A 16,639-nucleotide genomic window follows, 5' to 3' on the forward strand; every position below is an offset into this window, starting at 1 on the left:
TTTCTCAATTTTCTACCCATTGACGAAGATTTGTAAAATTTTTTTAATATCATCTTTTCATTTCTTCCACCTGTAACAGTGTATTTTCTCAACTTATTGTCAATTTATTTATACAGATGTTTTACTAATATAAATAAATAAAATAAAATATACACATTTTTCAATTTTATACCCATTTACGAAGATTCGTCGTAATTGCTACAATTGGCTCGCGATAGTCCAATTTGTATAATACGTTGACGTCTTTAGGTTACTCAAGAAGATAACGATCCTCAATTGTTTCTAACGGTACAATCGAGGGTCTCCGTTCCGTTGTATCGCAATGGTACAATTTTTACCATTAGTATTAATCGAAAGATTTTACCATTTCAGGACGAGAAGTATGTAGAGGTAACCCGGCACCACTGCGATTTTCTCGTTACACCTCATGGCGGACACCACTCGGTCTGCTACTTCATTTGGGCCAAGCCTTGGGACGAATCTGAAGGGAACAGAGCCGTGTGTACGTGTTCGTGATAACTATACACCGTGTGTAATAGTACTCATACGACGGTACTCATTTAATACAGGCACAAACATGTTTATACCTAGGCGAAACGTCTCCGAACATGCCAGTACTACGAATGAAAAACGGACATACGACCGTGGTATTGATGTTATATCCATCAGCCTAAAAGATACAATAAGCAATATAAAAAAATGTACCTGAGAACAATTTTCGAAGGAGAGTTCTCTCTTTCTTTTTTTCTTTTTTTTTTCTCAAATGCGGGATTTTTAACGAGTACGAAGAAATACTCTGGGAACAGCGTTTAACGTTTTAATATATATATATTTCTCGCGACACAAGGCGATTTTAAGGTAATTTAAAAAAAAATATAAACAACATTGTTACCGCTAGTTCCATGTGGAGGGATTCCTCGAAGCCAACAGCGGCAAACTTCGACGTGCAATAGTCCACCAATTTCGGTACCCCTATGTGACCAGCTAGACTGGCTATGCTCACGATGTGGCCCTTGTTTTCCGCCATCATCGAAGGTAAGAACGCCTTCGTCGTCTTAAAGAAAACATTGTTGCCCTCAGCTTGCGAAAACGTGGCACCATATACGCGCGTTGTTGTTTCGGAATCGATTATAGAAATTATTCGCGATGTTTCCACGATTCGCGATCGTCCTAAAAGGTAGGGTAGTTTCGATGACTATTATCGAGGGAGGTTCAGTACGACGAGAACGATGGGTACTAGATTGTTTAATAAGTTTTGTAGTTTTTGTAAAAAGATACTATGACACTTCAACTTTGAACGACTGTAAATATACGAACGAGTCGACCGATCTACGTGAAACTTTACATATGTTCATCAAACAGTAGTATCATCTTTAGAAAAATAAAACGACGAACCTAATAGTTTCGTTATTGCAAAAGCTTTAAAATCATTGTAAAACATTACTACGAATTAAGTGCATTTTCAATTCCATTCTCGACCAAACTTCGAATAAGTAATAGTTTTAAAGTGTTTGTAATAATTAGACCACCCTGTATAATTAAATCAATTAAAAGTAGCCCGATTTGTGTCGTGTTTGGATTTATTTTAATCGGAAGAATCTGAAGAATGCGTTAGTATCATTTTTAAAAAGATAACACGAAATCTACACAAAGTAGAATTTTGTATATTGCATAATTATACTTTTGTACTCGATAGTACTATACCTATCTCTCTTTTCGCTATCATAACCACTATATTTGTTGCCTAGTGAAACCTAGGATTTTTATAACACAAAATTTACAAAAAGTAAATAAAATTTTTAATTATATTTTTCTATTCAAAGTACTGTACCTATCTCTCTTCTCCCTATCATAACCACTCAATTTTTTGCCTAGTGAAACCTAGGATTTTTATAACACAAAATTTACAAAAAGTAAAATTTTTAATTATATTTTTCTACTCGATAGTACTATACCTATTTCTTTTCTTTCTGTCATAACCACTCTATTTGTTGTCTAGTGAAACCTAGGATTTTTGTAACACAAAATCTACAAATAGTAAATAAAATTTTTAATTATATTTTTCTATTCAAAGTACTATACCTATCCCTCTTCTTCCTGTCACAATCATTCCATTTCGGTCCAATACACTATAGAAACCTAATATTTGTACAGTAACAAGGTACACCCGAAAGTAACTACCCACTTCGAAAAAAGATAATGCAATCTCACACGCGCCTCTGGTGCATCGTTCGAAAGGCCTAGTTTCCATCGCACTGTACTTCTTTCACCCAGTAGACGATTACGCGTTCGGCCGGGGAGAGTAACTATCTATTTAGATACGGCGCGCACTGCACCTGTTCGTTTCATAAGAGTTAAGCGGTTGCGCAATAAGCATTCCAATTGAGGATTGTTGCAGCTAAGTACGACCCGGGAGCACAATGATACCCTAAACGCGACGATCCCCAGCATCCTTGGGTAATCGAGACTCGGTCCGAGCAGCCACGCGACAACCAAGTCGATTGGAAAGTGGATGAGCACGATTCCGCCGAAATGACCGTGACATCGGGATACAGCAACAGGTCTACGGGTTCACGATCCCTTTGCGCGCGGCAGTTAACCCACTTTTTGGCCCACCAGACCACCACCAGTTCTCTCTAGTTCTCGCTTTTGAAAGTAAAACCGGCGGCGCGTAATCCGCGACGTGACGACCGTTCGAGTGAACTCTTAACCCATTGACGACCGCAAGCGTACCGTTACGATCGTCGTGATTGGTCACTGGCACGTTCAAGGGGTATACTCACTTTGGTAGGGAAAAATAGTTTAATGAAAGTTCTTTCTTCGTAATCGTATTCGAAGGATCTGTTTTGGAAATTTTTATCTTCGAATTTTTTGGGAGATATACAAGTTGTGATTGTTTCGAGGGAGTGGTTTAAATAAATATGGGTTTCTCGTGATATGATATTCGAAGAATCTATTTGTAAAATCTTATGGTCACTGACACCTTAAGTATATCAATACGCTCTTTCACAATTTGCAAGTCAACGTGTAATGTTCGCAATCTCTGGAGCAAGTCAACGTGTAGTGTTCACAGTCTCAGAAGCAAATCAAAGCGTAATGTTCACAATCTTTAGAGTTAGTCAATGTGTAGTTGTAATTTTGGAGCAAGTCAACACGTAGTGTACTAGGTCTCCGGAGTAGATCAACGTATAGTCGTAGTCTCCTGAACAAATGAACATGTGGTGTACTAGGTCTTCGGAGCAGGTAAACGTATAGTCGTAGTCTCCTGAATAAGTCAACACGTAGTGTACCAGGTCTCCGGAGATAATCAATGTATAGTAATAGTATCTAAGGCAAGTGAAAGTGTAGTGTACTAATTCTCTGGAGCAAGTCAACGTATAGTCAGAGTACCTAGGGCAAGTGAAAGTGTAGTGTACTAATTCTCTGGAGCAAGTCAACGTATAGTCATAGTACCTAGGGCAAGTGAAAGTGTAGTGTACTAAGTTTCTGCAACAAGTAAACGTATAATGTTCATGGTATCCAGAGCAAGTCAACACATAAAGTTCATAATTTGATAAGCAAGTTAACGTGTATTCGTAGTCTCCGAGGCAAGTCAAAGCGTAGTGTACTAAATCTTTTAGGCAAGTCAAAGCGTAGTGTACCAAATCTCTGGAGCAAGTCAATGCATAATGTTCACAGTCTCCGGAACAAGTCAACAGGTAGTCATAGTTGCTGAGGCAAGTCAAAGCGTAGTGTACTAAATCTCTGGAGCAAGTCACCGCGAAAAATCCATAATTTTAGGAGCAAGTTAACGTGTAGTCGTACTTGCCAAGGCAAGTCAAAATGTAGTGTACTAAATCTCTGGACCAAGTCAACAGGTAGTCATAGTTGCTGAGGCAAGTCAAAGCGTAGTGTACTAAATCTTTGGAGTAAGACAATGTATACTCGTAGTCTCTGAATGTGTATTCTTGCTCTCTGGAGCAAGTCAAAGCGTAGTGTACGAAATCTCTGGAGCAAGTCAACGCACAAATTTCATAATCCGGCAAACCAAGTCAACGCATAGTGTACCCGGACCACGGGCCGAGTTCCACGCGCAACTATAACGATCGTCAACTGTATCGAAACGATTCGAACCGGTCACGTTCACGCACGAGCACGTGGTATTCCCCGAATACCCATCGGTCCGTAACGAATACCGAAAGTCCCAAAAAAAGCTTCAAATGCCCGGTTCGAGACACTTTCCAACAGATCCTCGATAACGCGCTCCTCGGACACGTCGTTATGCTTTTTTTTTCTCCCCAATTTCCTCCCCACCCCACCCCCCACCCCTCACCACCCCGGAGTAACGCAACCTGCAGACCTTGTCCCTCTTTCCCTTCTTGTTTTTTTTTTTTCTTCCCTCCATTATTATAAGACGGATATCTCAATTACCATTAAACCGTCGCCGCGGCGTGATGTAACGCGGCACGCGAAATCGGTATTCTCCGCGTCCAGCCGCGCGGTATAATTTCCTTTCTTCGTGCCCCGAATCCGCGCGACGTTCGTTCGACTAACTCTCCTATGGCTATCGACGATGATCCTCGGCATCGTCCCATAAACTTTCACTCCGTATCCCGTTACTACTCACCGAGCGTTTCGCGAAAACAATTCTTACCTGCTGCTCGAATATACCTACAAACACGCGAACACATACATACATACATACATACATACATACATGCATACATACATACATACGTACATACATACATACATACATACATACATACATTCATACATACATACATACATACACATACACATACACATACACATACACATACACATACATACACACACCTGAACACGTGACCAGTGATGAGTGCGCCTAGAATTCGTCGACATCGTTTTCTACGGTCAAACGGTGCTCGGTAAGCCGGTTTTCCGACTGGTTCTCGGTATCGTGCGAATGCACGAGCTATAGCAAGCATTCCTATCGAGGAACCGCGTTTGGCAAGCGCCATTGCTACTCGCGTGTCGCAATCGCGCGACACGAGTGTACTGCAACTACACGCCCGAGTGGCTGCATCTATCCGACCGGTTTTCCCACCTGACCCACGGCAACTGTCTTCGACAGAGGACCACGAGGACAGGAATGCCTCTCACTTCGCAACGCGAAGGGGGAGTCCCGGTCTCTCGATACCGAGACCGGAGAACCTGGACACGAGGCCGATTCAAGAGCAACAGGATCAGGAATAATTGGGCAACCCTCCGTGGGGAGTAACCGAATCTTTCATAATTCCACGATGTGTCGTTGCGATAAATCACGGGTTCGTGAACACTCGGAGGCCATTTTGGTACGACGTAATCGTCGAAGGAAAACATTTGTGCGAAATTCGTAAGATTGTTCGTGGTTTGACTACTCGTTGGAGTATGTTTGGTCCTGTCGAGATAACGGCTGTAAGTAATTATCGAAGTATAGTTCGATGCACATGGTGCCTAGAATTCTTGTGTTTTATATTTTATGAGTATTCGATTACCTGTCATATTTCTAAAGGAGGAATTCTTGCTTTGGAAATATATATTTGAGGTTAGTTTCGCAACTAATTTATGTGGAAGGTATCTTTAAAGTGTGTTTGGTTCTGTCTGTGTACACAGTTTGTTCCATGCACATGGTGCCTAGAATTCTTGTTTTTTATATTTTCTTGCAACAAATATTCGATTCACTGTTATATATCCAAAGGAGGAATTCTTCGTTTGGAAAAAATATTTGAGGTTAGTTATGGATTGAATGCATGTTTAAAGTGTGTTTGGTTCTGTCTGTGTGCAGCGTTTGTTCGATGCACATTGTGCCTACAATTTTTGTATTTTATATTCGAATTCCTGTCATATAACCAAAGAAGAAATTCTTCGTTTGGAACAAAATATTTGAGGTTAGTTATAAACTGAAGGTATTTTTAAATTGTGTTTGGTCTGGTCTGTGGATCGATCACAAGTATTTGTTTATATTCGTCGACTCGTCTCGTTGGAGCATAGTTGATCGTTACAATTCTTGTGTTTTATATTTTCGTTCGATAAGGCTCGAGTTAAAGAGAGGATACCCTGACCAGTTATGGTAATCGTTTCCGTGGAATTTTGGCGTTGTAAATATCGAAAATAGTGGTGCGGATGCAAAAGTGTGTATCGTGTAAAAAAGGTTCGACGAAGTGGGTGAAAAATTAAGTAACAAAAAGCGGTGGCTCGAATCTATAAATATGGTCGACGACTGTTCTCACCACGCGTTGAAATCACTCGAGTTTGTCCAAGCGTTTACGATTTTATCGCACTTAGATTCGAATTTCGCGTCGTACGATTTGTGAAATCGAAATTTTAGAATCTTTTTTCAAAATCGAATGTTTTCTACAATGTAGCTTACGATTTTTTAAATATCTTAATTATTTAATTTTTTATAAACGTTTAAAGTTCTTTTTTTGATAAAAATGATCACTTTTTCTTCAAACTTCGACAATTTCTAGAATTATTAAAATTTTCGAAAAATCTTACGCTACGTTTTAGATAATAGTCTCTAGTTTACGAATTGACAATATTTGTTTATTTCAAACCTCCCAGTTCTTGTCAACTGTGACGACAAACAAACAATGTTTCACCAGAAAGCATTCTGGGAACAGCGAATAACTTCGCCATTTTTTATGATATTTACTTTTGAAAAATTGTAAAACGAACCTGAAAGTTATATTTATATTCTCTGAAAAAGACTACATTTTTCATTTGGCAACTACTTGGAAAAAAATTAGCAAAATTTACCCACTTGTTTGACGTCTCACAGTGATGTCCCCCTTAAATTTCTCTACTTTTCGTGAAACGAGATTTTTGCATTTACTTTCCGCTGTTTATACTCGATCGTCGACCGAATAGTTTAAACAACGGCGACCTCGATGTATCGAACGTCGCAGAAAAGTAGAAAGAAGATGCAAACGTACCCAAAAGTGGCTCATCACGTTCACCTCCATCGTGCGGATAATAAGCTTGTCCGGTGTATCCATGAATTTCATTCCACTCGCGACACCCGCGTTGTTAATTAGTATTGTCACCTGAAACATCCGCCCAAGTACGATTAATTATCCTTCGAGCCAGCGGAACTGTTTTTAAATTGTCCCATATAGTCCACTGATGAGAAAATCACTTGATTTTGAATGTGATTAGATATAATATACTTACATATCCCTATTTCTATATATACATATAGAAAGAGAGAGATAGAGAGAGAGAGAGAATATATAAATAAATATAATCATATATGAAATCACAAAGTGATCTTTTCATCAGTAAACTGTATTAGACAATTTAGAAATATTTTACAAGTTAGATGCATTTGATAATTTAGAAATATTTTACAAATTAGGAACATTTAACAATTTAGAAATATTTTACAAATTAGGAACTTTTGACAGTTTAGAAATATTTTACAAGTTAGATGCACTTGACAATTTAGAAATATTTTACAATTTAGATCTATTTGACAATTTAGAAATATTTTACAAATTAGAAATATTTGACAATTTAGAAATATTTTACAAATTAGGAACATTTGACAGTTTAGAAATATTTTACAAGTTAGATGCATTTGACAGTTTAGAAATATTTTACAATTTAGATCTATTTGACAATTTAGAAATATTTTACAAATTAGAAATATTTGACAATTTAGAAATATTTTACAAATTAGAAATATTAGACAATTTAGAAATATTTGACAAGTTGGCAGCAGTAAAGATAGACCGAAAATAATTTTATTATATTTATTATATTGTTATATGTTTATAGTAACGCATAGTAAGTTATTCTGAGAAAATGAACGTATAAGGTATGAAATGGAATACGTTGCAGTTGTTTAGTTCGAGTCGTACTCGTCAAAGGGTTAAAATGGAAAATGAATTCCGGTGACGAAAGAGTTTCGATTAAGAGTAATATCGACGCGCGACAAACAAGCGCACAAGTGCGAAATTCCACGGTTCTTGAACGGTTTGGATCACATCGGACAACATACAGGCAACGTACTGCAATGTTTATGGCGTAATGCACGATTTCGTAATTTGTCTTCTCTGGTAACACGACCACTTGAACAACACATTGCTGTACTCTCTTAAGATCTTCGAACTGGCAAAAACGTTCGGCCATTGAATAGAGAGTTGCCTATATCGTACCGGTTTCTGAGATTGCACATCAGTTTTTTTTATTAATGTTAACGATATTTAATGTTACAAACGTGAAATACACGAGTATCGAGAAATAAAAACGATATATTTCCTTTGAAAGTCTTACTTGATGCAAGTTAGAAATATTTTGGAAAATCGATAAGGTGCAATGTAACTTTTGACCGATGCAGTTAATTGCATTTCAATCGTACAGTTTCACTTCGTACGTTCAAATATTTTCAGAATTGGGATTATTATGGTTTTACATTTATTTTATGCGTGCATCGCGTTCCCTGTAATAGTTAATTCGATATTTGTAAATAAATTGAACGCTTCTACTAAATCGTATTGTTTCGATTTGAGAAATGGGTGATATCTAATTACCTTGAGATTTATAGGTTATGTGAATATGTAAATGCGTATAAACGCAGTGTTAATGTATTTATTACTTATAACCGTTGTAACCTTTTGCATATGTAAGTATACTAACAAGTGAAGTATAGTTCAAACGATTAGATAATAATAGAAGAAAAATTGCAAATAAATTCTGCAACGACACAAAAATAAGAAACACAATCCGGTGCATAAATTGTAAATCATGGAGTAAAAAAACATTTACTATTGTTGCGTGCAGTAATAATAAACATAGAAATATACTATGATAAACGTTTAATTTTATTCGTCTTAAATATTTCACTATGTTCACGTTGAATGTTTTCTTTCTATTTGTGTTAAATATTTTATTATATTCACGTTAAATGTGTTCTTCCCATTTATGTTAAATATTTCATTATATTCATGTTAAATGTGTTCTTCCCATTTATGTTAAATGTTTTTTTTCCCATTTATGTTAAATATTTCTTTTCCTATTTACCTTACAAATTAATACGAACGGATATATTTTTTTAAACATCACACATTTTTATTCTTTTTTTCACTTGCAAATATAGTATCTTTTAAAAAAGTTACAATTTAGATTTTGCTCACCATTTTACCCAAATTTTTTAAAAATGGCTTATAGAAAATTATTTTGTTCTCGACAAATAATTAACCACACGGTAACAAATGGTTTAAACATCTAGTAACAATATTGATTAATAACACACGAATGAAATTAACGTCAAATAGGAAATATAACGAAAAATATCCTAAGTGGTACGATTTCGGTAACTTCCTTACCACGTTTCCACTGTTATTTACATTTAACAAGAATTCGTTATTTCTCGGTTACGAAAATGAAATGGTTAGCGGAAGATCTGGTAAACAAATTACCATAGCGCACGCCAACGTAATTAATAGTCCCCGATTAATGCGTTGTCAAGCACGACCTTGTCGACTTTAACGTCCAACGTTCTAATGACGAAACAAAAATGTATCGTGCCACGACTTAGAAAACAATTTTTCCAGTCTAGCAGCACTTCTTCGCGTTAACTTTTAGCTGGTTCTCGCCTATCAGATAAGTACGTGTCGGCAGTTACACAATTCTCACCTTTCCAACTTCTTCCTTGACTAATGCCGCTTTTTTGTAAACATCTTCTCGGTCGCAGAGATCACAAACGTAACCATAACAGGTACCGCCCGCGGCCTGGACCAATTTAACGGTTTCCTCCGTGCCTGAAACAAAACAAGGGTCTTTGATCATCGAGACGAAGTAACGATGAAGATTCGAAAAAAAAAAATTTGATAATTTGGACGAATTATCAAATTCATGCAGGATCAAACGAATGAAAAATTTCGAGGCATTGTTTTTTCGATAGGGATGAAAATGATTGGTTAAAAATTCCAAAGTGTGGAAATCTTTGCGCCATTTTGTTTCAGGAAATTAAGAACGAGTTCTTTCACATTCTTGAAATACCCTGTGGTTCGTAAAATACGAATAAAGAAAAGAAAATTTGAACGTTGTCTCTGGTAGTTTTTGAAAAATAATTTGCAACATTTTGTGTGGACCACCCTGTATAGAAAATTCATCAGAAAAATGTAGATACAATTGTTGTATTAAAGTGTTAAAAAAACTAATCCCTTTTTTGTATTAATGTTCTTACAGAAGGGAACATTATTAGTTTCGATTTTTAGTATTAGTACTTCAATTTTTATGCGATTATCTGTATATGTAATTATAGGTTTGAAAATAGTTTAACACTAGCACGATTGTCGATGTATTTTCTTTTACAGTTAGAAATCAATTTTTTTTATCATTCTTATTGTTTTTTGATTTTTCGCAACACCGAGATTCGATCGTATATAAATAACTTTTTGAAAATATCAGTCGTGGATTAAGCGACTAATTAATTTCAGAAATATATAAATATCGTGGTTAAAAATATTAGTAGCGAATCAATCCATAAAACCGATTTAATCCAATTCGAACTTTTAATTTGGATTCGGTTAGTTGTGCGAGTTAAAAATTATCGAAAATATATAAATTTCTACAAGAACTGAATTCTATGTTGAGAAAAATCGCACAAGAATCTATATGTAAATATTAAGTGTGTAAATATTAAAATCGTAATGATTTTGAAAAAACTCTGCAACGCTATTTAATTACAATTTAATTCGAACAATCATCATCGATTTACATCTTGGCTCCACATCTAGTGATCTCTCTACGTGTACACGATCCACGTAAACGATAAATCCTTGGCAAAGCTCGTTTCTTGTTGTTAGAAAAACAAAAATCAAAACACTTACTCACAGCGTCGTTGCTGTATTACCATGATCAGTACCCCCTCGATTTGCGTTTTATCTCGCGAACTCGTTTCGTAACGCGTCGCAATATTATGCAAATTGAACAACCTTGCGTCTCTCGTCCCCTCTTTGTTCATGACAAATTTACAAAGACCGCGATCAACGTCCATATTGTCATCGCGCGCCAAGTGGTGTTAGCAACTCGCCGAGCGAGACGAGTGAATACCAGGTCGACTAGCAACCCACCTGTTGCAACTGGCTGGTATCTGGCAGGTTTTGTTGCCCGCTACGAAGAAGCCTGGGCAATTTAGGCGCCATTCATCTGTGACGGACAGTTCGCTATTTCAGCGAATAGAGAAACGATTCACGTGGCTACGGTGCAGCTGTTCGTGGCTGTGCACTTTTCAACGAAAAAATAATCGTTCCTCGCTTACGGGGATATACTCGGTTTAGGATAAAGAGGTTACGGAGGTACAAACGAGGGTACTGAGATACAAAAACTCGATGGAGTACGGATTCAAGAATGTGCTGAGTGCACTTTTGCGTGAGATAATTATTATTTATTTATATTTCAAGGGGCATGTCATTTTTTAATAAAAATGTATAAGTGAATTTATCGAGATGTAAAAATTCGATGCAGTACAGATTTAAGAATGCTTAGTGCTAAGTGCACTTTTTTCATGGGAAAAAATAATAATTATTTATTTTCCAGAGCATCTCACTTTAGAATAAAAAGCTACACGAGAGTATATTAAAATACGAAAAATTCTGTACAGTTCAGATTTAAATATTATGCAAGAAATATTACAAAAAAATCTTATAACAAAAACTATTTACGACTGTGCACTATTATGCACAAAAGCAATAATTCTTTATTTATAGAAATATTTACTTTACGATAAAAAGCTACACACGGGTGCATTATTCAAACGCAGAAAACTCGGTACAGTAAAAAAAAAGAAAAAATTCGTCACAAAGACTGTTCAGGACTTTTATGCACTTTTATGCAGACATAATATTTCTTCATTTACAGAAATATTCACTCTACGACAAAAAGGTACGCGCGAGTGTATTACAATACAAAGAAAATTCTATACAGTGCAAAAAAAAAAAAAAAGAAATGAAATTCGTCACAAAGTTTATTTACCAGAGTGCAGTTTCTACCAAATGGATCGACCGAGTGGAAAAATCGAAGCCCCGCGAAGAAGCGGCTGTCTCGCTCCTTGGCCAAGTGTGCTGCGTGTGCTCACGTAGAATATGAAAGGTAATTGCAAAACGCAGAATATTTCGTTCCAACTTGTGGTATTACGTTCTCCGACCGAGATCCTACTACCATTCTCTCGGAGACAACGTTGTTCGAGTTAAGTGCAATATCCAGTGTCCCCTGCTTGCGTACTTGTCAATTAAAATATCCAAAATTGGACACCAGGGAACGATTACCGAAACTCACCGCAATTGGGAAAGGTGGAGGGAATCTTATGTGGAAATCATACCGGCCTGAAATCGCTCGTTGAAACACGCGCGAACATCTCGCGATGAAATTTTATTTTCCCATCGATCAACCAGTTTAAGAAACCGATCTCGACCGGATCCACGCGGCCTTGACTGTCCGCCATTATATTTTTTTCACTCTGGAGGCAACCACCCGTTTATAAAGTTCCAGTCAAATTTTCCAACAGAGTCGAAATTTACAACGATTGGTATAATTTACGGAGGCTTATTTTTTTGCGACTTTTCAATATTAATTTATCATCTTAACGATCTATCCCGAATGGAGTCCTATAGTTTTGTTTGAAAAATATTACGAAGAGTATAAGGGAAGTAGAGATAATTGTTTGGCAATTTTTTTGTGACATAAACTCTCAATGAAATTTTTCGTCCTTCTTTTACATATAAAAAAAAACACCAAATTTTTTTCTCGATTAAATTTAACTTCCTTTCTTATTTAAAAAAAAAAAAACACGATGATCTTTCAGAATTAAATTCATTTTTCTTTTTCATTAAAAAAAAAAGAAAAACACGGTTCTTTCTTCGTAAATAAATTTAGTTTCTTTTCCTATTTCGAAAAAAAAATCATTCCACTTTTACATAAAAAAAAAAAATACACCATCTTTTTTTTAAATTAAATTTAGCTACCTCTCTTACTAAAAGAAAAAACAAAACACGATGATCTTTCAAAATTAAATTCATCCTCCTTTTTCATTTAAAAAAAAAAGAAAGAAACTCTTTCGAAATTAAATTCATCCACCTTTTACATACAAAAAAAAAAAAACACCATCTTCTTTCAAATTAAATTTAACCTTCTTTTCTATTTCGTGGAAAAACACCACGGTGTTTTTCAGTCAAAGTCTGGTTCGTTTTCAATCAAAGTGTTTTTAGACCGTCCACTCGAAACGCACCTTTTTTTTTTACACGAAACCGAGCCGATCGTTTCGTTCTCAATGCCGACTACGGGTGCTCCTATTCGTCGACACGCTTCCGTTCGTTTCTTCGAGTCCCGGTTACGAAGCGTAAACACCGAGATCGTTCGGAGATTTTTTTTTTTATCATTCAGTGGTTCACTTTCGGTGGACACGTGTCCCGGTTGCAAACAATAAACGACACTGTACCCAGTTGTCGGCAGTGCAGCGGTCCCCCGATCAATATTCCGCCCGCGAGTTTCAAGTTTGCGATCGCCGACGCTTAAAATTCATTGCGCGCGCGAGCTTCCTCTGCCCGTGAACCCGAGCGGTTTTCTTTCAATTCGCGGCAATTAATCTCCGGCGGTTCTTATCGTTTTTATTCGATCGTGCGTCGTTTCGTTGTTGCTCAACGCCCACGGATCACCTTGCGTTCACAACCTGGAGGTCTCGTTCATTGAAAAAATTCCGCGGAACTCACGGATCCTTCGTCTTTGTGACTTTGAGAGCTCAGGGTCCTCGTCGACGATTGAATACAATGGGTGATCGAATTGTTACGACGAAGATACGACGTGTTCAGGAATATTTTTGGTTGTTCGGACAATACGAGAAAATGGTAGCCAAGAAAGTCGTTGTAAAAGTGGTACTGAGGTATTGTTGTAGGAAGTACGTGATATGGTAAAAATGGTACTTTGTGGATGATGGAATTATTACGATCATATAGCGTGTTTTTGAATATTTTTGGTATTTCGAACAATAGGAGAAAATGGTACTCAAGAAAGTTTAAGGTTGCATGAAGTACGTGATATGGTAAAAATGGTACTTTTCTTAGTGGATGATGGAATTATTACGATCATATAGGGCGTTTTTGAATATTTTTGGTATTTCGAACAATAGGAGAAAATGGTACTGAAGAAAGTTGTAAGGTTGCAAAAGGTACGTGATATGGTAAAAATGGTACTTTTCTTAGTGGATGATGGAATTATTACGATCATATAGGGTGTTTTTGAATATTTTTGGTATTTCGAACAATAGGAGAAAATGGTACTGAAGAAAGTTGTAAGGTTGCAAGAAGTACGTGATATGGTAAAAATGGTACTTTTCTTAGTGGATGATGAAATTATTACGATCCTATAGGGTGTTTTTGAATATTTTTGGTATTTCGAACAATAGGAGAAAATGGTACTGAAGAAAGTTGTAAGGTTGCAAAAGGTACGTGATATGGTAAAAATGGTACTTTTCTTAGTGGATGATGGAATTATTATGATCTTGTGGATAAAAATAGTGTGTTTTTCTGCATATTTTTGTTATTTGGAACTATACGAGAAAATGGTCCTGAAGAAAATCATAAGGTTGCAAGAAGTACGTGATATGGTAAAAATGGTCCTTCTTTTAGTGGATGATCGAATTATTAAGATCCTTTATATCTTACAATTTTGTGAGTAATAATTTGATCACCCATTATAGATGCAGGAGAATACCCAGGCCACGAAGGAATTCATTCGTCGGTGTCCTCGCTTAGTAAACACAAGGATTCTTCGTCAGTCGTGTGTGTATCAGAGATGAACAAAATTCTTATTCGAATGAAAATTTCGAACAACTTTCCACGCGTTGTTTGTTCGATGAAAATTACAATTTAAATTGTTTATTGATCTCTATTATGTGATAATAATAATAATAATTATTATTATTCATTGATATCTTTTATGTGCCAATAATAATAATAACTGTTCATTAATACCTATGTGATAATAATATTAATAATTGTTCGTTGATATCTATGTGATAATAATAATAATGGTTCATTGATATTTATGCGATAATAATAATAATTGTTCGTTGATATCTATGTGATGATAATAATAATAGTTGTTCATTGATATTTGTATGATAATGATAATAATTGTTCATTAATACCTATATGATAATAATACTAATAATTGTTTATTATATAAAAAATATAAAGCGTACAGTGAGAACAACGTATAGTAGAATTTTAACCTCGACGTCCCAATTTGGTAAAAATCCTTGGAAAATGTCCGCGCAGAAGGATTTCCTCCGATTCGTAAAATTGACCACGTTACAAGCGTTTAAAGAAAGTACTTTTTCGGTTCGATTACCGCAATACTCCTTTAAATACCATTCGTTCCTCGTTTGTCCATCGAACTTTTGATTCCCTCTTCGAACAACTTTTCGAACGAGCCACGAACACCCACGGAATCGTAATAAGACGTGGAACACGGTGCGCAAGGGGTGGGGGTAACACGGTCGTACGTCGAAAGGTCGTCTTCCACACGATGTATCGAAAGGTCACCAACCAGTGTGGCGCGAACGTCGAGATCCTTTGGAGAAACTTTTATCGCTCGTAACTCGTGCGAAATGCGCGAAAGAAACGTGCTCGAGCCAAATCGAGAACACATTGCACTCTACGGACACCTTGTTCCGTTGCAGCGAGTGCAATATTTTCGGAAGAAAACAAAATTCCTTTTCAAGGTCGCGTCGCGATACATCCTCCAAATTCGTCGCTCTTTCCCACGATGCAATATCGACGAGGCGGAGCGCGCCTACTTGTCTCGTATTTATAGCGTCTCGTAAATAAAAAAAATGAAGTCGACCTTGAGACGACCTCTGGACGAAATAAAGTACCATTTTTGTCTCGTCGAAAGGGACGTCCGTTACTTTTCAAAATTTGTTTTCAAGCTCATGTTTATACATCCTCCACAATCCTTGTTACTTTTTTTTTATTTATTGCGTTTCGAAAATAAAAAAATTGAATCGACTTCTGGACGAAGAAAAGTACCATTTTTGTCTCTTCGAAGGGGACGTCCCTATGCTATTATTTTCCAAAATTCTTTTTCAAGATCACGTTACGATACATCCTTCAACATTTTTGCTACTGTCTTTTATTTATTGTATCTCGAAAATAAAAAAATTGAATCGACTTCTGGACGAAGAAAAGTACCATTTTTGTCTCGTCGAAAGGAATGTCCCTTACTTTCCAAAATTTGTTTTCAAGTTCATGTTTATACATCCTCTAAAATTCTTTCTACTGTCTTTTATTTATTGTGTCTCGAAAATAAAAAAATTGAATCGACTTCTGGACGAAGAAAAGTACCATTTTTGTCTCGTCGAAAGGAATGTCCCTTACTTTCCAAAATTTGTTTTCAAGGTCATGTTACGATACATCCTCAAAAATTCTTTCTACTGTCTTTTATTTATTGTGTCTCGAAAATATAAAATTGAATCGACCTTGAGACGACCTCTGGACGAAGAAAAGAACTATTTTTGTCTCGTCGAAAGGAACGAATAAAAATATTTTCCGATATTTGTGATTCAGTTGTTGCTTCAAGTGGTATTTAACTCGTAGCGAGCACGGTACACGTAATTGTTTACACGGATGGA

General features: G+C 36.4%; 2 protein-coding genes across 6 annotated transcripts in view; one reads left to right on the top strand and one right to left on the bottom strand.

The window, feature by feature from the left end:
* LOC143146975 (estradiol 17-beta-dehydrogenase 11) overlaps positions 1 to 16,639 on the bottom strand; it is a 40,192-nt gene that overhangs the window by 7,091 nt on the left and 16,462 nt on the right. For all 3 annotated transcript variants that reach the window (XM_076311753.1, XM_076311754.1, XM_076311752.1), the window contains exons 3-7: positions 9,643 to 9,767; positions 6,939 to 7,049; positions 893 to 1,054; positions 588 to 670; positions 365 to 481 (exon numbers count right to left, since the gene is read on the bottom strand). In XM_076311753.1, the coding sequence (XP_076167868.1) occupies positions 365 to 481; positions 588 to 670; positions 893 to 1,054; positions 6,939 to 7,049; positions 9,643 to 9,767 (598 nt within the window). The remainder of the gene's footprint in view (positions 1 to 364; positions 482 to 587; positions 671 to 892; positions 1,055 to 6,938; positions 7,050 to 9,642; positions 9,768 to 16,639) is intronic.
* Positions 10,895 to 16,639, top strand: part of LOC143146976 (uncharacterized) — a 28,660-nt gene continuing 22,915 nt past the window's right edge. The window contains exons 1-4 of one of the 3 annotated variants that reach the window (XR_012992133.1): positions 10,895 to 11,382; positions 11,551 to 11,895; positions 11,989 to 12,102; positions 14,705 to 14,877. The gene's annotated coding sequence lies outside the window, so the exon portion shown is untranslated. Of the gene's footprint in view, positions 11,383 to 11,550; positions 11,896 to 11,988; positions 12,103 to 12,267; positions 12,688 to 14,704; positions 14,878 to 16,639 lie in introns of those variants that run through there. The other 2 variants (XR_012992132.1, XR_012992131.1) reach the window with 2 other exon arrangements.

This window comes from Ptiloglossa arizonensis, chromosome 5 (assembly GCF_051014685.1).
Source record: "Ptiloglossa arizonensis isolate GNS036 chromosome 5, iyPtiAriz1_principal, whole genome shotgun sequence".
Classification (NCBI taxonomy): domain Eukaryota; kingdom Metazoa; phylum Arthropoda; class Insecta; order Hymenoptera; family Colletidae; genus Ptiloglossa; species Ptiloglossa arizonensis.